At 33.3% G+C, this 23,400-nt stretch overlaps 1 protein-coding gene across 1 annotated transcript in view; it reads right to left on the reverse strand.

The window, feature by feature from the left end:
• LOC124355266 (heterogeneous nuclear ribonucleoprotein A1, A2/B1 homolog) overlaps window positions 1-23,400 on the reverse strand; it is a 33,668-nt gene extending 10,268 nt beyond the window's left edge. The window contains exons 1-7 of the mRNA XM_046806320.1: window positions 23,180-23,400; window positions 18,878-19,023; window positions 15,014-15,345; window positions 11,992-12,085; window positions 11,749-11,774; window positions 10,244-10,438; window positions 6,405-6,473 (exon numbers count right to left, since the gene is read on the reverse strand). Of these exons, the coding sequence (XP_046662276.1) occupies window positions 6,409-6,473; window positions 10,244-10,438; window positions 11,749-11,774; window positions 11,992-12,085; window positions 15,014-15,345; window positions 18,878-19,023; window positions 23,180-23,200 (879 nt within the window). The 5' untranslated portion in view covers window positions 23,201-23,400 and the 3' untranslated portion in view covers window positions 6,405-6,408. The remainder of the gene's footprint in view (window positions 1-6,404; window positions 6,474-10,243; window positions 10,439-11,748; window positions 11,775-11,991; window positions 12,086-15,013; window positions 15,346-18,877; window positions 19,024-23,179) is intronic.

Consider the following 23,400-nt stretch of genomic DNA (forward strand, 5'->3'; position numbering starts at 1 on the left):
CATAATAAAAACCGACCTCAAGGCAGTATTTTAAGTCGAACAGGGGGTTTAATATCACCAGGAGACTATCTAGTCAAGGCGAGAAATTCCCTGGGTGGGTGATTAATGTTAAGGAGGTTAAGACAAGAGGGGGTTTAATTTCGTCAGGATATTGTCTGGTCATATGAACAAATTCCCAGGGGGGTTTAACGTTACCGGGGGATAAGTCTCCAGGGGGTTATCTGGTCATACCAGGATCTTCCCAGGGGGGGGGGGTTAAGAGATTTGGTGACTGGTAAAATTCGGACATGAGGTCATGGCAGGAAATTCCCTGGGGGGGTTTAATGTTACCAGGGGGTTAACACATCAGGGGGTTGAATGTACAGGAGGTTTATCAGGTCATACCAGGAAATCCCCGGGGGGGGGGGGGTTAATATTACCGGGGGTTAATGACACACTTGGGCCTTTTTTAGAGGGTATTGTGTCTGTGAACATAATAAATATTCCTCTGTCCCTATCTACTATTGACGCTTAGCTAACGCTCAGCCAACTCCCGAAGTCACTGAACCTTTTCTGTAGATCACGTGATTTTCCTAAATCCCGTTTAAAATTTGTTTTGAGTTACGACCAACCGTTTAGCCGCTATCAAGCCCGGAATGTAAATTTTTAGGCGAAAATGTCCAATATTTTTCACTTAATCGCGTTTTGCGGTCAAACTAAGGGAAATATAGTAAAAAGTCACTGGACCTTTTTTGTAGGTCATCTTATTTCCTAAATAAAACGTTAGTCTTATTTTGACCTCCGACCAATGGTTTCGCCGCTATCGACCCCAAAAACAAAAGTTTCGTGTAAAAGTTACAACAAAATTGTACATAATCACGTTTTTTCGGCCAAACCAATCGAGATAGGGCAAAAGATTACTGGACCTTTTCTGTAGATCGCGCAATTTTCTAATTTGATGGGTCAATCAGATTTGAGCTACGACCAACGGTTTCGGCCGCTATCGGGCTTGAAACATTATTTTTATCGAAAAAAATCTCTGAATTTCAAATGTTCGAGCGTTTTGTCGCTTAACCATGGAAGATAGAGCAAAAAGTCATTAGACCTTTTTTGTAGTTCACTTCATTTCCTGACCATGAATTTTCCGTCAGATCCGAGCTAGCTCCAACGGTTCGCCCGCTATCGGGCTTACAAAAAATGCCTGCAGGGTGTGAAGAAATGCGCGATTTTTTTGGGAATTTGTTTTGAGGGGTTGAAAATGAAAAATTCTCACTTTTCGGGATTTTTCCTGGTGGTTACACGTGGAAAAGCTATCTGTGTACCAAATTTCAAGTCTCTAACTCATCTGGAAGTAGGTTAGAATTAGTATACGTGAGTGAGTGAGTGAGTCAGTCAGTCAGTTACACATGCGGTTGTATATATATTAGATACACGGTTATGTATTACCGGTAAACGTGAAGTTTTATAGCAAAATATAGAACTATTTTGAATAATTGTTTTGTTTAAAATTCCAAAAATGTATCTAAGCCTGACAGAACAACGAAAGGAAAGATATCACCAAAAACCACAGCACTAGCTGGATGTAAAAGTTACTATTTAGTTTTTTTAAAGTGTTTTAACTATGTAATCTGACTAGTTCTCTCCATTTATTATTATTAGCAATAATAGAATTACACTATAAATTCAAATAAATACAACATTTTCTATGGTAAAAGTAGAACAGTATGACATTACTAATGTTTTGCAAAGCATCATTTTTTAAACTACACATTAAAATGTAGAAACTAAAGACAAACAAAACAGAAAAAAGAGATAGAACAACCCAACTAGCTATTGTTAAGCTAACGCAACTAATTATGGTTCTGTTAGCTAATTGTCTACATGGTTTTATGATCATTTCAACAGAATTGATGCCAGCAATGCCGTAGCACGAGCTGCCCAGTCAGCAATGTTTTTACAGTCAGCTGACTTAGCCCTTGGATGTCATCATCGCATGTCATGTTGCACACGCCAATCTGTGGCAGTAAAAGTATTAACAGCTAATACCTAGACACAACCCTAAGAGATAAGTTAATAGTAAAACACAACCTACCTACCTACCTATCCTCCTGGAATACACAGTACTGTGCTACAGGTCCCTAGCCAATAGCAGTCTAGAGATGTCCTCGACTTTACCTAAAAACCTTAACATAACTTGACGAATTTAAAATTCGCACTTCATGAAAACCATTTCCTGATGGTTACTTGTTCCTAAAATAGTGTGTATTAATTAACTACACCAAATAAATATGCAACTTTTCTTGAACTCAATGAAGTCATTCAGTGTTTACTACTTAGCATCATATTTAATTTTCTGCCCATTAAAAATTTATGATAATTAATAAAAACAGACTTGTAGACAATCAGAAGTTTGCTGAATATTTTTACCAATCTGTGTGGTTTAGGCTCTATTTAAAGAAAACGCATTCAGTGAAAAAAAAAAACATGGAAATAACACAATATGCTCAAATTGTTCATTAAATACGATCAGAGATTAAATTTAATTTAAATTGAATGAACAAAATATATTAAAACAACTCAATATTTTTACTGATGAAATTTGATCAGAAATTATTGTATTTGGGCCTAATTGAATTGTTCAACCACTTGCTGATGTATTAAAAACATGAAAAATCGGGACTGTATAAACCTTTCTAATATTTTTCTCTGTACTCGTATTTCATACTTAAGTTGATTAATAAAATAACTATTTAATTAACAAAGACAACAATTATTTGTCTTTAATACACATTATACTAATAAATATGAAAAGTAACCCCTGTTTCTGAATATTAGTAAACAGTAGGATTTGATTTTCCTGTGTATGTATCTAAATTTTAATTCAGTTTGTTTTGACAATTTCACAAGGAGTATGTAAACATATATAACATACAGAATCAGTCTTATAAAAGTGCACATATTTTTGGGATGGATAAGGATTGCATAAAAAAACATTTTGTTTGTCAGTAAACCTGTTGTTGCCAATGTATTCTATTATCCAGAAAAATACACATAACATATTTACTTTTCTTCACTCAAGTACAGTACAGTGTACTGTATTATTGTACCGTTCCTGTTGTTCTTCTCTGTTTTTGTAGGCTTTTGTTTATATCGTATCTTGTCCTATTCCTGAATACACATTTGTTGAAGGATTTTCCAAGATGAAGGATTGTGAGTAATGGCCCTCCAATTGCCTCAGAGCTTTCCTGATACTGATCCTATCCTTTTAGGTTCACTAAATTATTAAGCGTATGAATGATATAGAAATACTCAGAGCATATTGTTATTGCAGCAGTAAAAGTGGGGGAAAATGGCATATATTTGTAAATGCTAGACAATTATGTAACAAACACTGGCATTGCATCACTAAAAACATTGGACATTTTTTGTAATTTTTATTACCTGATCTTCGTATATATCACATAAAAAGTGTTTGTAGACATTTATAGAATTAAATGTTGTTCATGTAGTTTTGCGGTATTCTTTACAAATCTTTAGGTTGACAGAAAAACTAGCAGTACACAAGCTTCTAACAAATTTTCAATTTTCGTGAAAACAAAGCAATGGTGAAACCAAGCGTATTATAAACAGATTCTCAGTGAACGAAGCATTGTTGCTACAAGTATTGACATTGTTAATTTACCTTGCAGATTTCTCTGCCCTGCGTTGCAGAAGTTTCTACCACTACCAAGCTCACATTGATTTACTAAGATTTTCAGGAGTATCTTAAGGTCACCTGAATTTGACGATTAAAATAGTAAAATAATTAAGTTTAAAAAAATAATGGAAAAAATTTAAGCATGTTTTTGGTCCCTTCACTTCAATCTACTTTTGCAGTGAGAAATAAAAACAAAATAAATATTCCTATCCATTCTACAATTTATTTAAAAAATAATCTGTTTTACAATTACATACAACCTTTTTAAATAGCCGTCCAGGCACTCTTTAATTGAAGTCCAAGGGCACAAATCAGATAAAAAAGCTCCTTATTTTTGAAAGCACCTGTGACTTTTTAACTAATATTATTTTAATACATGTGCAATAATGCTGTTTGTACGATTTTCATAATGGCTTTATCTTTTAATCGTTCGGTTTTCATTCACTTAGACAATTCAATATTGTTGGTTAATTTGGCTGAATATAAGTTGCTGCATATCACTCTTATACATACAAACAGACAATTCTGCAAAGGCTATTGTAATACCAGATAACTGAACTATCTTATTTTTTTATGAATATATGATTCAAGTCATTGATACAAATTGTCACAATTTAATCCAAGATCGCTGGATCTATAAACATGGTTTTTACAAAAAAACACTATTAAGATTTTTACGTATTACATTTACGTGTTTTTAATTTATTAAAATCAAGTCAATATATCCATACAATCTTTTGTAGTAATAGCATTTTTCAGAAACTACAATTTCTTTACATTGTAAAACAATATTTTTAAAAGTGATAGTTTGTGTCATTTAGTGTAAAAAATACACTATTCACAAAAAAGTTTTGTATTTTTACATATATATATATATTGCACATATTCATTAATTGTGTTTTGGGAAAGCAAAGGCATTACATATCCTCAATTTGTCTTGAATTCCTTGTTGTAAAAACTTAAAAAATGTTGGTTAATAAGTGTTTAACTTTAATATTAAACAAAACACAAATGATTTTAATCAATAAAACAAAAATTATGAATCCAATAGAAATAATTTTACATTGAAATTGATTTTGTGAACAATCTATTAGAATATACAACAAATTTGGAGTTTTTATAGTTTTTTAAACTCTTTCTCGACATGAGTTCTGCTAGTATTCATTTTGTGAGGCTTTTGATACATAATGAATTTGCTTTAATTTAAAATCCACAATTTTATAAACTACTGCAGTAAAGTACCAGTTTTATGTTCACAACTATTATCTGATATTTCCAAAACAGTTCTTATCAAAACATCAATAACACAATTCAATAACACGATATTTCAGCTTTGTTGTGGAAAACAATCTTCAGTTATCAGTTTTTAAAACAAAACACAAGATTATTAAAACCTCTTGACTGCAAATTATTGACAAGACTGAAATATATCAGGATTTTTATTGTTTTAACATATTCAAACTAACACTTATGTAACATTTTTGCACTCCTTTTTTGATAAAAAGTTTTTTTAGAGTTTGATCACAACATTTTTAGCTGATGAAGTGTGGTAAATTATTTCTTTTCTACCAGTGGATGAATAGGGTATATCTGAATTTAATTTTTCTTACGCTCTAAATTCCAAAAATCCATCTCTTCACAAAATTTTAGGAATTTGTAGACTACATTAATTGCATACATATATAACTGCAAGTTTTGAAGACTGTGTGTTGCCCATATTTTATTACATAACTGAACTTTCTAACTCCAGCAAAATATGATACCTAAACAGTTTTCTGTAACAAAATTTAGTTCCTTGAAAATATAGTAATATGTTAAAATACACCTCTCTAAATTTCAGTACTAAAGAAATAACTGTAGCTAATTTAATTGAATCTAATTTAAATAAAATTATTAAATTGCTAGAAATCTTACGATTTTGCATATTTTTTATGAATGGAACTGCATTAAACATATATATTTCTGGAATTGAAAAAGAAATACCTGCCATCCGTGACCTGGCAATTCGATCCTGTCCCTCATTGTAATATCATTGTCAAATAATACATTTCTATCTCACGCTCCTCCATACTACATAAACTTCACCAGAACTAGCAAAAGAAAGCCTCCATAAGCGGTCTGTCGTCAGTGATAGTTGAAATGTAAAAACAAAAACACTTAGCATTTGTCAAACAAATTAAATTAACATTGTCACTATTTGACAAGCTGAGCTTAACCTTTCTTAAAATATTCCTAACAATAACAAAAACTTGATGAAACTTCTCAACTACAAAATAACACTAAATTGAAAAAGTTTAAGTATTTACATAACATAACAACAAAACTCAGCCGTTATTGACACCACAGATAAGCCTAAATTCTATATTGTCAGACTTGGGTATAGGAAACAAAAATTCAGGGGTAAACTAAAACAAAGCTGAGTTATTTGAAATCAAACAAACATATATGTTAACATACTAAATATTTTATAAATGGTACAAAAAATAATTAAGCCTAAAACCTATTCAATTCTAACTAAAAACATTTCTTTTACAAAATCAAAGGAACATAAAGTTTTATTAGTAACTCATAAAATAATACAACAAACATATAAAATGTCTTTAAAACACTACTTTAACATTCTGGTACTCAAATCACCAATGCTGAATTTTAAAAAATACGCAAAACACTACAAAATGGAACACCAGCAATTGTCTCCGAATTATTCTCACTCATTCACACAACTTACACTTTCAGTATCTACGGTTGCTGCCACCAGATCCTCCGTAAGGTCCTGAAGGTCCACCTGTCCCCATACCTATATTCACAACAAAAATTCAATTGGTACCTTAAATAAAAGTTCCTGGTGGAAGATAAAAAAACAATCTGTTTTATTTATATTTTTGTCTTCGTAACAGCTATAATGAAAGGGTGTGACCAAAAAGTTTCCGAACATTAACCCAATTAAAAAACCGATCGCATAACCAATCGATTAGGTTGATTTCCTGAATTAAATCATAAGGTCTGCTGTTACTGCAAACTGAGAAGGATTTACTTTTCCTAGTTTCATATTATTCTAAATGCCACAAACGCTATGATCATAAATAAAGAAAAATCAATAAAATTATACATAAATTTATACTGAAAAAAGCTTTGTAAATTAATTAATTAACAATTACAATGAAGGAGACCAAGATTGAACCATTTTGGGTCCACTATTGTTTGTATGCTATTTGACTGGATTGCCTGCTTTGTGTAAAAACAATACAGTTAGCATGGTCCTTTACGCTGATGATGCCAATATATATTTTTTACAGGAAAAAACCAAACAGAAATGGAGAAAATAGTCTCAATAGAATTAACAAAAATAATAAAATTTTTGAATAACAGTAACCTATTACTAAACACTGGCAAAATCAGCTTTATGGCATTTCATACTAGACAAAACCGAAACCCAATAAGCCCTAATATTTAGATAGAAGATTATACAGTTGAACAGCTAACTGGTTTCTCGGGTTATTAGTCAATAATAAATTGACTTGGGATCTTCATATTAAATTTGTTTGGAAAAAAAAAATTGTTATCCGGCCTGTATGCTCTGAGGAGAATGAAATATTACTGTGACGTGAAAACTCTTAAGACTGTTTACTTTTCATTGTTTCAATCCCATATTTTATATGACATAAGCATTTATGGTGAAACTTCAAAAACACTTAAATACTGTCACCAAACAATTTATCAGGCAAATGGATATAATACAAGAAGTTTAGTAACTACTGAAGGGCACAATCTTGAGTTAACACTTCAATGCGGTTGCGGTAGATCTACTGCACGGCTTGCCTCGCGCCAGGGCGCGCATGACTTAGATCTATTGCACAGCGCCATTGTTTATAAACCCAGTCAGTGTGCTCTCAGCACTCGTCGTGTATGGTTGTCCGTTTTGCCGCTCGTGGGGATATACTTTTCCCGCGTTTTTGTGGTCGCCGTTCTCAGTTAGCGTTTTTGTGGTTAGTTTTTAGACTACTTCAAATTTTACCGTTTTTGTTGTGTGTTTAGTGTTATTCTTATAATACAATAAACATGGATTTGCCTCCTGGAACTAGTGGAATCCAGAATAGACGTCAGTTTGTGGCTAATAGTGATTCTGATTATGAAGACGACCCTGGAGTCCCTGGTTATGCTCCGGACCTCGACGATGAACAATACGAGACTGATGAGGTCAGAGGTTGAAGACCCAGACTATGACATAAGACCACCACAATGGAGTCCTCAAACTATAGGTATGAAAGATGTACCGTTTACAAAAGAGGAAAAGTTTTTAGTCCCTTTGCCTAATGAGATTACCCCAATCAATTTTTTCTTGTTGCTGGTGGATGTGATTTTTTTTGGAGGGCATTGTGGCTACTACGAATAGATACGCGTTGGAGTTATTCTGTGGACCTACTACAACCCCAGGCTCACGAATCCATAAATGGAAAGACATTACCGTGGAGGATCTCAAATGTTTTATTGGCCTATTGCTGCACATGGGAATATTACAATTACCCCGAATACAAGACTATTGGAAAACTTGTAAGCTGTTTTCAACGTGCTTCCCCAAATTCATGGCCAGGGACAAATTCATGCTTATTTTGCGATGCATTAATTTTGAAAGGTACCCTAACCCAAACAACAGAGCTTCTAAAGTACAGTTTCTAATTGACTACTTCAACAATAAAAATGGACTCAATTTATTATCCTCAAAAAAAGTTGTGCATTGACGAGGGAATGGTTTTTATGGAGGGGACGGTTGTACTTTAGGCAATATATAAAAGGGAAACGCCATAAGTACGGCATATCAAAACTGTACAGTTTGTGTGACCCCCATGGCCTAATACTTCGTTTTTTTATGTATTGCGGAGTTTTAGATGATTACGGTGGTAAGGGGCATGCAGCCAATGTTGTATTGAAGCTGATGCAAGGGAAACTCAATTGTGGCCACAGTTTATTTATGGATAATTATTATAATAGTTTTACTCTTGCCTCAAGCCTGCTCCGTAGGAATACATATTGCACTGGAACTCTTCGGCTGGACAGAAAATACGTATCTCCTGAAGTCAAATCGGCAACCCTGAAAAAAGGGTGAAACCATCGCCCGCTACGCCGAAAGTGTTGTTGTCGCCAAATGGAAAGACAAACGCGTTGTCTCTTACATATCCACTGAATTTGAAAATGACATGGTGAATTCAATTAATCGAGGTGGTTTGGAGAGACTAAAACCACTACCAATTGTTCAATACAACCATTTATGAAAGGCGTGGACCGCAGTGACCAAATGATGTCATATTATCCTTGCGAAAGGAAAAACACTGCGGTGGTACACAGAAGATTTTTGTCCACGTAATTCAGATGATGTTAGTGAATGCACACTATCTCTATAACGAAGTTCGCACATCAAGTGGAGAAAACAAAATGCCATTGTACGACTTCCGTCTGGAGGTTAATTGACAAGCTACTCCCGGACGTTCCCGAGCCTCCTCGACCTCTGAAGCGCCGCCGCGTTCCCCCATGTACCCTCACGGATTACAGAAAAAGTGGCTTGTGGAAAGAGAAGTAAAACAAAAGAGGTGCAGAGTTTGCTATGCAAATGGCAGAAAGAAATACGTGATGTGGCAGTGTTTAGAATGTGATGGACAGCCTGGGTTGTGTGTCCCACATTGTTTTGACCAATTCCATGACTAATGATGCGTACCTTGGGGAGGATGGTTGGGTTTGTAAATAGTAGTTTTTAGTGTTTTTTATCAATATATTTTTAGTTATACTAAGTGATTTGTTCCCAGTATTATTATAAACAATCGTTAGTGGTCTGTTTTTCAAAAACAATAAGGGAAAACGGTGCGCGCTTCGAAGAGAGACTGGCCCCAGGAGCGTGTGCGGTAGATCTACTGCACGTTTTCAAAATGGCGAAATTCGGCTCTTTTGGTGTTTGATGACCTTTCTGTACCAACCCGTGTCACAACAACTAAATTGGTAAGTGAATACTAATAAAAAAAATTAGCCTCTAGCAACATACATTACTTAATTTTTAGCAGCGAACGTGTTAAACAAAAGAACCTCTTATGCTGGATTAAAGTTTTTTCAATATCTTCCAACAAAAATATGTTGTGAATTTAGTGATAGTCATTTTAAATCAAAAGTAAAATCTTATTTATTAAAAATTAACTGTTCTTCAATAGAAGTTTTTTAATTTAAAAATCAGGATAGTTTAACCTTATTAATTATGTATTTATAGGCAGAACCATGTTAGCTGTGTAAATTATAATTATGTAAATACTGTAAATTACTGTACTTTATAATTATTAAATAGTAGGTTGTGTACCTATGTTAGATTTTCACCTTTTTGAAACAAGTTTTTTCATTTAATTAAAAATATTGGAATCAAATTGGTTATACATATAGTTTTAAGCAACAAAGTGTGAGGCAATTCTGTACATATATAATTGTACGAATAAAGAATATTTGAATCTTGAATCTTAACTATGAAACTAATCCCTCAATTTGAAATCTAATAATAATTAACAGTTAATATAATGTTATTACAGCACTTACCATAAGGGGCACTCCTATTTTGACCTGAGTACATGTTGTTGCGCATGGGCCCTCCGGTGAAGTTCTCCTGGGCTCCCCAGCCATGTCCATAGTTTCCTTCTTGATTCTGATTCATTCCCCACTGCTGAGATGGGCCACTCCAAACCTGGTTATCTCCTGGGGCATCCCAAGGGTTGGCTCCATACCCGTTACCACCTGTTTAAGACATGACGCCATTAGAAATAAGAAACAAAGTATCTGTGAATTTAATAAAATATCGCTTTTTATCTTATATTGCTAATAAAAAGAACAGATACTCATATTTCAGAAATTTAATTGGAGGATACTATAGATCAGCAGCATGTTAGAAAATTATTTTGAAGGCCACTAAACGGTTTAGGAGAAACAAAATCACCAAAAACAGGTGTTAGGGGTCAGAACCTGAAACTAGTCAATACTTGCATAGAACTGAGTGATAAGCACAATAATATGCAATGTGTTTTTTTGTATTATTGTTAATGAAATTCTTTACTTGACTTTGGCTAAGTCTGAAACAGGTGCCTAAGCTGACTAGTTCCTTCCGTACCATTGGCATATTACTTACTTTATTAGGTACAGATGAATGTTGTCATCCATCTTATCTAAATTGAATTTAATTCATGAAATAGTAGAACCTAAAGCAGTACAATTTGAATTTATGGAAAAAAATCATCAATAGTAAAAAATTATTCCATCATGAATTTTTTTCATGCCAGTAGGCACTCTTGAGATGTACACAATACATAATTTCTTCCTTAAGCCATCTTTAATATACATACTTTTAAACCTTCATATTCTTATCTTCATCAGCTTTCCTTTGGACCTGATTGTAAGATAAGCGTGAATTGTGAGTCAAATGCATTCCAGTTCTTATGGCATGATAAAAAGACGTTTTTATTTATTTTGCCTTCATAAAAGATGTTTTAAAGGGCTGTGACCAGAATTCTGTTCAACAATAACAATAAAATTCCATTGAAAACCCATTATACTACCCCTAAAGATAGGTATTATACAAATATATTGATTTTACCAAAATCGCATCCATTTTAAATGTAAAATGATATGCTATAAATTTTATCTTAATTTTTTTATTATTTAAGTTCATACATATTTACTTTTCACTAAAAAAAGACCAATAAAACTACATTTTTGTTTTATTGCTAGATATACAAAGAAACTATGAGATTTTCAGGAAATATGATACAACTGTATACCAGCAAAATAAAAAGGATATGAAAGTGTTTACTTCATTTTGGTTCAACAGTATAAAAAAGCTTAAGCCTCCCCTATGGATTAGAAACTGTAAGAATTAGATAAACAATAATGTACTTGACATGTGCGGTTAGTTTGGCTTTCGCACCCTTTCAAATTGTAACTGTATTTTGAAACACTATTCTCGTCAGCCTTATCCCACTAAATAAATCGATCGCGAGTTGTAAATACTACCGCCAAGCCTAAGTTTTTAGTAAGAAATTAAGCCAACAAACCTGCAGCCAGGAACTGGATTCCCGGACTGTAAATGGTTAAATTGCATAAATCATCCATAACTTAATAAAAAGCTAACTATTCGTTACACTTTAATGTTTCTCACAAAATGAACTGTTTGCAAAATATAGAAAAGAAACAATTATAAAACCAGTTACCCCATTTGTTTTGAGTGGCTGGTGGAGCTGGTCGGTTGTTCCAAGATTCTGAATCCCCTCTTCCTCCTCTCTTGTTAGCAGCTCCACTATTGGTACCCTCCCTTTACTCTGGAAATGATTTCCTTAGAGAGTGCTTTTCTTACATCCACACTCTTTCCTTTGATGACATGACTTCTTTGCACTGGAACATTCAACACAAACATTGAGCACCTCATCTGTTATAAGATTGTATACAGTTGTTATAAAAATATGTGTTATCTCATAACTTTTTAAGCGCTGACTATATTCACTTGTAGTGTTACACGTTTTTAGGAGTTTTACAAAGCATCATTTGAAGTTAATAATGAGTACATAAAAATGAACAAAGTGTAACATTATATATTTTTCAGCTCAAGCTATAGGATAGTAAAATAATAATTTCCATTAGTTCCCATTGCATGTTAAAGTCTCAACTGGTTTTAAGAGGAATACTTGTGTTTGGCACAAGTATCATAGCTCCAAATATACCACAATGCCGACCAACATATTACGAATGCATCGGAGAGTTATCTGCTATGGAAGTTACCCGCAAACGGTTAAGTTGCGATCTTTAGAATAAGTAGACACCAGTATCTTCCATAGTTTTCCCCCAAAAATTCTGGCACAATTAACATAATCAATTACCGTACTGGCTCTTATATATTTTGCATTTGCTCTTAAATAATGCAATAATAGAATCACCTCATCATAACAAAACAACCTACAAAGTAAATAAACACACGAAAGGCTATGATTCAAGCCATAATGTGTTTGCTAGATTACAGGCAGGAACACGAAACAACATGACGTAAGACTCCTCATACATATTGGACAGTTTGAAATTCCCGAACAGTCATTACTTATGCACAGAAGTCGTTCAGATGAATGGTTGATCGAAGAACTGATAACATCTCCACCAGCCACCTGCAGACTGGCGACAATATTAAACTGAGTTTACACTGGAAAGTAAAGTTGCAAGAGAATTTGTGCAACTACTGTTGTGTAAGGAACTGAGATATGCAATTTTACTTGCTACAACTGTATCGCTGGTTGTTGCGGGAGTCAATACGAAGTCTGTTCACACATGGCAGTGATATTTATAATGTCCAACAACAATTTCCTTCTTTAATTCTTGCAAGCAACTGTATAATACTGGTTGAAACAGCGCTTGTTTAAAACTAGCGATCAGTTCAGTCCAAGCTATGATGTGACCTGTGATTTCAAGCAAAACATCACTTTTTGTTTTAACTTATTTATCTGATGTCTAATTGGAATGTGTATGAGGAACACATTCCGTCGTTCATAGAACAGAAAGAGGCCTCGTTCTCAATATTAGGGGTAAATGGTAAGCAGTGAGCGTTAGAGTGGAGAAAATTTTAATGTTTGTATTACATGTATAGAGAACGCTCTACACTGGCCACGACAGACATGAGCGGAAAGGTGGTGTCATTAATCCTACATTAAATCAATGTCCATTAAGTATTTGACAATTGCGTGTAAGCAGTTACTTTAAGTTCAAGTTAAGTCTTTGCTGATGCTTTGAGGTTCGAGTCATTAACATAAAGACAGAGCTGACTTTTAATTGAATTGATATTCAACCTCACGCAAACCCTGATTATAGCAGGTGAACACAAAGAGGCCTAAAATAGATCCTTGTAGAAGTCTAGATTTTAATTATTTTGTCTTCGATGCGTAATTTATGTTTGTTATTTATTAGAAATGCAAAAAATTCCAACAAATTGTTATCGGTTACAAAGATTATATTTATAGCTAATTACTGTAATTTAATTAGCAATTTGTCATGAAAAATACTATCAAAAGCCTTTGATAAGCAAGTCCATGAATATTCCAGAAATGTTATATTGCTTTTGAACAGAATGTTTAATAAATTAAGTTCAGTAAAGTTTACCAGTAGTCACCCCCCCCCCTCCAGAATCCATGCTGTTCCTCATCAAAAAAGTTACGGTTTTCAAAGAGTACTGCTAATCAACTATAAACAGCTTTTTCAAAAATTGTATTTTCTACTCCAAAACGTGTCTTGTTCAAGACTGGTAAAAATTCCAACTGACATTCTGGTTTACTCAAAACACCAAGTTACATCTCTTATCAAATTGTCTAACAGATGATAATACTCACCAAACCAAACTCTAAGACTGCTTAAAGAGTGAATAATGTACATTTTGTGCAATCATCTTTTAAAAACGCTATTATCACTCAAGAATAAGTATTGCACTATTTCATCCGTAAATCCCATTTCATTGACTGAATAAAACTTAAAGGCAAAATCACCGTTTGTTCGTGGCCACTATCGCTTTGCAACTGTAGCAAAGCATAGCACTTTACTACTGACTAAAATAAAAATCCAAAACAGAAAATAAAACAAATATACTACAATAAAAATAACTAACTAAAAAATAACTATAAATAAAAAAATGTGTGCACTGAAAACACTGAAAAACACCTAAAAATCTAGCAAAGTGAAACAATTACTTTATTAAGCAAGTTTTTCAGTACCCAAAAAAGTTCTTGTTGGTATTTTACAAATTTATGACATGTATTATAATTAAAAAAAAAAATCTAAAATAAAACACTAGAGGAAAATAAAAACTACTTTAATTAATTATGAACAGCAAAAATTAAGTCATGTATGTAAAAGTGATCCAATGACAATACAAGCAATGACAATTCCAGATGATAATATGCATAGTTAACATTATCTATTGACAGCATTTAGGAAAAATAAAAATGGCCTGTAAATAAATTAATAGTGCCATTTTTATATACTTAATTACTATTTAACTTTTAAAATTCTATTGCACATGAATAAATTATACTTATTATTTTAAACAAAAAGAAATGTTTGAACACTTTTTATGCATTTTTTTATTACACAATGTACATTTCGAATTTAATAAATTCATCTTCAGGTACTTTTAGGTTAAGGTAAATTTACTATTTACCTTTATTGTATAATTACCTTAAAGTATCATGTGGTAATCCTCTTTATTGCCTTATGAAATATTTAAACAGGTTTTAAGTTTACATAGACTACTGCTAAAATTAATTACTAATACAAATTTATGGTACTTACAAATGACTTTGTCTACTGGATCATAGTCATCAAATTCAATGAATGCAAATCCCCTCTTTGAACCATTTTCTTTGTTGACGGGGACAGAAATATTGATGATGTTACCAAACTCTTCAAAGTACTTTTTGAGATCATCCTCATTAATAGTTTCTTTCAGACCACCGATGAACAACTTCTTTACAGAAGCCTCGGCTTCTGGATTTCCGATCTCCGTTCTCGGTATTGCTCGCTTTGTTTCAACTTGTCGACCATTGACGACATGGGGTCTTTTAGCCATAGCATCGTCCACCATGTTGGAACGAGCATAAGTGATAAACCCAAATCCTCGTGACCTGTCAAATAAATTTTGTAATAACAAAATAAAACACAAGACATCTATAAAACTAAATCTAAACGCATCCACTAATTTTAAGATGCAACCACGCATAAACAGTAAAAGACAAAATTCTGCAAAAATCATTTTTAAACCTCTTATGAGTATGGTAAAAATATCTAAAAAATAAAAATATTTCAAAATGATCAAGCAACCATCATTTGGATCACTTCATATGGATTGAACCAGATTTAATCATGAAATTCCTGTACAATTCCCACATTTTTCAAGTGCTTACCTTTAAAAAAATTCCAGGACTATTAAATAAAAAAATTTTACTTCTCACAAATCTTGGTAATGTTTAGTTACGGCATTAAAAGTATATCTGGCCTATTAAATTTTATTATTTTTTCAATTACGTTCCACTTAATGTTGATTTATTTAAACATTTTGTCACAATGACATTTTTTTTTAATTTAAATTTATTGTAAATAAGTGAGGGATTTGAAGAAGTAAATTAATTGTCCTGTAACACTTTTTTAGCACTAATACAAAATAGCAAATGTTTTACACTCCTTAAATTCAAATGGAAGAGCTATTTATAGTAATAAAAGGTTCATACACATGCATGCTCGTAGTAAAAATTAGTTTTGACCACATACTGTACATATCATATAATATATATATATATATATATAAAATTTTCCAAAACTTAAAATAGTAAACTCTCCAAGCTCAGAGAAAGAACCTCTTAGTTTTAACCCTCCGACTGCCATTCAACGAACATCCGTTGTTTATTTTCGTTCCTTAAATGTCAATCAACAGATTTTCGTTGATTTGGTCCACGGGCCCACTTAATTTCATTTGTTATAATATGTAAACAATCTAATATTGACATGATTCATATACCATCGTAATGGTAAGGAGTTGCCGAACATAACACTTTTTTTATTGTTCTAACAGCTGGGTAATTTTAGAATGACATTATTTTTGTCTTTGCAGAATAAATGGTTCACCCACTTTTTTGTTTTTCTAAGTGTTTTATAACTAAATATTCATATATAAGTATGTATGTGTGTGTGTGTGTATGTGTTTATATATATAAAAAATTGTGTGTTTGTATATATATATATAAACACACACACACACACACACAAACACACCCACCCACCCACCCACACCAAAACTATACAAACTTGACCTTTAGGATATTATAAAATTTTACAAAACCCCAAAACATTATTAGAATAACTGTTTTTACTGGTAATTATTCCCCCTTTTTTAGAAAAGTATTATAACAACTTTGGTTTCTACTAACCATAAATAGTAAAAACCTTAGGTTTTCTAGTAAAAACCTTAGGTTTTCTCACAATATTTACTATTATAGTGTTCTATCGTTTATTGTAAATAAAATGATATAAAAATAAGGTTATGTTTAGAGTTTATAACAATTTATAAGCATTTTTGGTATTTATTTACAATAGCATGACCATGGAAAATGGACTTTTTTTCATGGGTTGGGCATTTATAGGCAAGTATTATTATCACAGGTGCATATAAACTGGGGGGGAAAGTATATTATTGTATTATATTGATGCCTTTCGGGCATTATTGCGTTAAGGAGCAGGGGCATCACGTGATCTGGGATTCGACTTTTGCAAGCTCGAGTTAATTTTTTTTCTAAAAGAGCAAGCAGTGTGCAGCAGGCAGGCATCGTTGACAGGATTAACGTACTAGTCAGCATCATTTCAGTAACTTATCACTTACCTTAACCCTCCGAGTGGCGGTACTTTTTTCTCCAAGTGGCGGGACATTTTTACTGATTTTGTATGTTCGCAAAAGAAAATTTATATAAAATCCTGTACCTATATTATATAAGTATGACATATCATACATCGATTTAAACTTCATAACACACAGAGTAGAATGGTAATAATATGAAACACTTACCTTGGATTGGTGTAAAAAACCAATGGGTTGAATTCCAAAAATAAAAATTCAAATTTTTTTGTTTTATATTAGGCTGAGTAAATGTTCCTAAACTTAATTTTTTAACACAAATCCAAAATAGCCATTTTGTTTAAAATTTAATTCTGAACAAAAATATGTATCCGTTATATGTATTATTCCTAAAAACAACGCACTATTTGCTGATCGAAACTTTTATGTACACGTTTTTTACTGCATTTTAGTCAGTATCAGAGCCAACCTCATTCCTCATCATTCTTCCTGGTTTGAGAGGCCTCCAATAATGTTCCAGGTAAGGGAAACACTCCCTATGTACCCCAAAATTACAAGTAGGGCAATTACTGGTAAATAAGCAATCTCGTGAAGAAGACCTACACTTGGTCCAGGAGGTAGTACAGTAGGTGGATAAACCGTTTGTAAGAGTTCCATTAGTACCAGCATATCTAAATACTATATCAAATTAAAGTTTAGAATCTGGTCTTTCTAACCATACCTAATATATAGCGTTTAAGTCGCGGCATAACATCGGAAATACCAGAACAAGAGAGGCTTGCGTTAATAGACGCTAGAGCGTCTTTGCCACTCGCGAACGAGATTTAATAGACGCTGCAGCGTCTTTCACCACTCGGAGGGTTAATGAACATCCAACACAAAGGTGTGCCATTACCACTACTGAACTAGGAGGTTAAGAATAGACACGGAGGAACAAAATAGTTCAAAATGGCGTCCCTTCTTTATTTGAGAGAGCCGCGGAGTAATACCAAACTGTCAAATATGGATAGTATTGCCAGAGGTACTGTCAAAAACAGAGTTTTCAGAGGATTTCAAAAAAATCATAACTCCTTTGATTTTTGTTGCCGACGAATTTTTTCTTCACTATTGTTTTCAGGAAAAATTGTAGTTTTCAGGGAAAAAAAAATTAACATACCTTTCCATGGTCACATTATTGTAAATTGATACCGCATTTTTACAACCTTGTGTTTTTGATATCGAAAAACCCATGCTTCTTCACACTACTTTCAGTTTTTGCATTAAAACCAATTTATTTACGCAAAGACTCATACAAAACTATACATTTTCTGAGACTGGACTAAATTTGTGAACTTTGAGCTAACCTTAGTATTTGAAATGTATACACTTCACTATATTTTCCAGACACACTTACTCACGCATTTTTACCTCACGCAAAAGAAATTCCCCACTCATGATAAAATATCCAAATGAAAATATTTACCTTAGTTACATATAATCGTTGTATTATACTGTTCATTGTTAACAAAATGATACCAAATACGGTTAGGTTAGCGGTTAAAAAAATATTTATTACTCTATCGTAGTTCGATTACATTATGTTGATCCTCTTGGGGCCAGAGAACCAGCTTTTGTGCTTTTCAAGAGCAGTTTTCAGTGAAAAAAGAACATTTTTAACTAGAGATCAAATACTTTTTAATAACAAAGAGAATGTTGTTGCTACAAAGTAGTTGATTAAAAAAATGTTCAAGTTCCACTAAAATAAATTAATAACAAAACAATAAATATAAATAACCAACATTTCAATAATTTCAAAACTTAGTGGTACTCACCTTTTAGTGTTTGGGTCCTTCATAACAACTACATCAACAATTTCTCCCCATTTTAGAAAGAACTCCTTTAAAGATTCATCAGTAGTTCTGTAGTCCAACCCACCAATAAATAGCTTTCTAAGCTGTTCTGGCTCCCGGTTTTCATTCTGAAAAAGAGACACATTTTAAAACTTTTTAAAATGTTTCAATGAGATTCATAAAATAAAGAATGGAAAATGCTGATTAAAGAAACAATCTTAATAACAGGGAAGGGATAAAGAATTTATTTGATAAACCGAAATTTCCCTAGAGCACTATTTTGTGATAAATGTCCCAGGTACAATTTGTGTGTGTGTACTGCAATATAGCACCTAACTTACTGTTGTTGGATTTGGCCTACCAATTAAATTTACAAGTAAACAATTTTATATATATATATGGCCAAGGTGCTGCCGAAGCCCGCGCTGATGTCAACGAAAGAAAAACATCCCTCGAGATAGTACCTATCAGTAAAATATCAAATTCTAGAGGGGCTGATCAGAAATATAAATTGAATTGTAATGGGAAGGCAATTATGTACCGTGCAAAAAACTTAAATAATCATGTGATGCCGCGCGGCCTGCCGTAATCGGGATTCTCGAGAAAGATAAGATAACAGCGACAACAATACCGATCACAATACCTGGAAATGCTTGTTGATTGATGGAATGTTAGTTCTGTTACTCAACTACATCGTTTTATAACATTCTAAGTTCATTGAAAAAAGTTTAAGCATTGGGGACATATAACGGAATCTGACCCCATTAACAAATTGATAATCGTTGTAAGTTTGTAATCAAAGAGTTGTTTTTTCGTTCTATCATGTTTGTTTCTATAAATTTATATTTTTGTGTTCTTCATACTGGTGTGGTCGGTATAATCCCAAAGTACCCAATTAATGTTATCAATTACTGGCTCCTAAATATTTTGTCAAGTCTTAAATATAATAAAATAATAGAATCACTCAATCAAGAAAAAACACAATTACAAAATAAATAAACGCACAAAAGGCTGTGGTTTGTCACAATGTGTTCATTAGATTATAGTAATGGACTACGAAACATGACATAAGGCTCCTTATACATGTTGGACGGTTTGGTTTGAACAGTTCAATTAGTGCGACCGATAGTCACGTGTGCAGGGAAGTCGTTCAGGTAAATAGTTCATCAGAGAACTAGTTGATGATGACGAAACTGACATGCATGGTTGATTCGGTCGGCTGACCGTTTGTAGACTGGCAATACATTGTACCGTATTGCCTGTGTAAGCTGCGTTTACACAGGCAAGTAAAGTTGCGAGAGAATTTGTACAACTACTGTCGCATAATGTGAACAAGATAAACAATTTTACTCACGAGAGTGCCAGCGTAAATGCAGTTCAGTCGAGGTTTGGATATGACCGTGATATCAAAACATAACACCTTTGTTTTAACCTATGTAATTTGATGACAATCTGAACGTGTGTGAGAGGAGCAATTATTCATAGACCAACCAAGGTCTCACCCGCGATTTAAGTGGTAAGTACTGGATCGAACGGCGATTTACAGTTTAATGTTTGTGTTGTACATTTGGAGAACACTCACGATAGATGCGAGCGGCAGGACGGTACTACAGGATGCCACTTATCCGCCACTAATTCTAGAAAATAATTGTTTCTCCTGCTGCTCAGCCCTCTGCTCATTCTGTTATTGCTGTGCAACATCTTGGAACACAAACGTGCCTTTATTTAATAGCTTACCCACTATTTTCTTCTCCAAAAGGTATCTTATCAGGCCTGGTAAAAATCCAACTGAAATTATTCTGCTGTACTCAAAAAACCGGGTGCGCAATAGGCCCTTGAGGCTAAAGTACATGGCAGTAGGCCGCCCCAAAGAAGAACAGTCATACATATATTATTCAACTAACAAAACTATTAAGCCTATTTATAGCTCCGGTAAAACTCTGCCAGTTTACCACTTGATGTGTACTAGTCGTTTAGTGCAAAAATCCGGATGATTTTAAATTGTCCAATGCATTGTTATGTGATTTTTAGGGGGCTTACCGCGGCACATGAGTAGAACTGACCAAAATGAACTCCACTAAACTAGTGCAGGCAACCCTCAGATGAAGCTCGCAAACGTATGTCACTCTTCATTCACAATTTCACGATCCACGTTGGGTATAATACGATGTTTAAAGATTAATTAATTCTTAATTCAAGAAGCTGTCATATTATGTCTTAACCCTTTTACTGCCAGACAATTTTGTTACTACATGCGCCCAACCTGCCAGGCTGTTCATCATGGGCATGTACCCAAACTGCCAGGCCAATTTTGGACATTTTGCAATGTTTCACATAAAAATTCATACCTATGCTATTTATAGTCATTGAAAGCTAAATAATGCTTTGTTTTTTTCCTCAAGAAATGTGTAGTATTTAATACAATATCTAAATGTACAATTCAGGAACTTATAATTTTTTTTGAAACAAAATATGTACTTACCTTTTATATAAAATTTTTTTTTTTTAGTTTGACTTGAGATTATATTTTGTAAACTTCATTCGATATAAATTAAAGTGTTTTATTTTGAAGCTCAATACTATTTTAAGCAAATTTAAAAAAGAAATTATGTAAATATCTTTAAAATTACAGTTTTTATGAGTGTTTTTATGACTTATTACAAACTCACAAAATTTAAAGGCAATCTGAAAAACCACACTGTAACAACTGCTTCACCAAGTTATTGACTTATTCAAGTATTCTAAACTGTTTTATTATTCTTTTCAACTTAAAAATAGTTCATAGAATATTTTCTTAGGCTATTTACAATCATTCTTGTCATATTATAGTATAAAAAATGTAAAAATACAGGTACGTAACATTTTTACTAACGTTTTTTGCGTGTTGTAGCTGCATGATGTAGGACGGATCAAATGTTTTACACAATAAAAAAATGTTGTAATAAAACTGTCACTTCAAGAAACAACTAATCTAATATTTACAAAATATTTACACTGTATTGAGACTGTCTTTTGTCTTAGTAGTGGATTTTAGTGTGATAGCCCGCTTGTCACTGTCAACATTAGTATCCGCGTAATTATGAAAAACGTGGACAAATACGCGTGATAGAACCGTCTCCATCCTCAATAACACTATCGACATCAATTTTATCACTTCCAATTTCTAATAATAGTCTATCTCATTCAGGTGATAGTAAATTGTCACCCATTTCATTTACGTACACGCACACGAGGCAAAGGAAAATCGAACGCCACGATTGTACGCCGATAACGAGGGAAGTATTTGTGGACGAGTACCAGAGATAAGATAAAAAAGCCAGTCCAGGAAAACGGACTATAAATATCTCCGAGGCTTATAACACCGATAAGCGTTCAAAACAAATGAGTCATCCGTACCACGTCATCCGCGTGAGGGTCACGTCATTGTGCTTTTGGTCCACGCCTCGCTCCGCGTCACCCTCACGTCGTTGATCCGCAATGAGTTAATAGAATATTACTTTACAACATGTGTGTTACGTATTCTGTGCTTCATTCTGAACACAGTAAACACAAATAAAAAGACAATTATGTGAACTTCTATATTATTAATTAATTATTTTACGAACGTCCGGAAAAAAGGACGCTGGCAGTTTAGGCGTAGATTACCGACGTCCGGTTTTAAGGTCGTTGGCAGTTTAGGTATAGTTTTACAACGTCCTTAAAACAGGACGTTGGCAGTGAAAGGGTTAATTTACAAGTTCTTGGAGATAAAAAAATTGTTTTTGTAATTTTCCCGGTTCTCAGAAAAATTCCCAGTCGGGTGGCCACCCAGTAAACATAGGTATTTTATAAGCGACTAGGCTACATTTATGCTAAATAAAAATTCAAGTTGTCTAGAGGGAACTAACAACAAAACACATTTAGAGATTATTCATATTGCCTGTCTTTAATTGTTTGTTTGATGGTTCCTTAAAATGTTTATTATATCAAGACATTGTATATATTATATCAAACCTCTTAATTTCAAACCTATGACTTTGATTTAGTTAACTGTGTATAGGCTACTTCTATTATCAATGACAATACTAGACTGTGCCGTGACTTTAAAAAACTGAGCTGCTTATGATATTCTACTCACAACTAAATTTTACAGACTATATTCAGCCCTTACCAAACTATAGAATCATAACATAACTAATAGCCTAGCCTAAATTATAAAAAATGATCCGATGCATAAATTGCTCTATAAATTTTAACATCAAGATATGGCGACTAAGCTAGTTTTATAACATAAACTAGGCCTACCGATTTTTCAGATGAACTCATCCTAATTTGTTGAAAAATGAATTTGCTGTTAACTCTTGCCAGTCAAAAAGAAAAGAACTGATATATAAGTAATGGAAGCTATGAAAACAAAATGTAAATTGGATTATCAACTTTAAACACTTCACAAGCAAAATTGCAATGAAGAATGGCGCACCACCGGCACAAGACAAGAGAAAAGAGCGGGGTTCTGTTCTTTCTTG

Source organism: Homalodisca vitripennis, chromosome 1, assembly GCF_021130785.1.
Source record: "Homalodisca vitripennis isolate AUS2020 chromosome 1, UT_GWSS_2.1, whole genome shotgun sequence".
NCBI classification, from domain to species: domain Eukaryota; kingdom Metazoa; phylum Arthropoda; class Insecta; order Hemiptera; family Cicadellidae; genus Homalodisca; species Homalodisca vitripennis.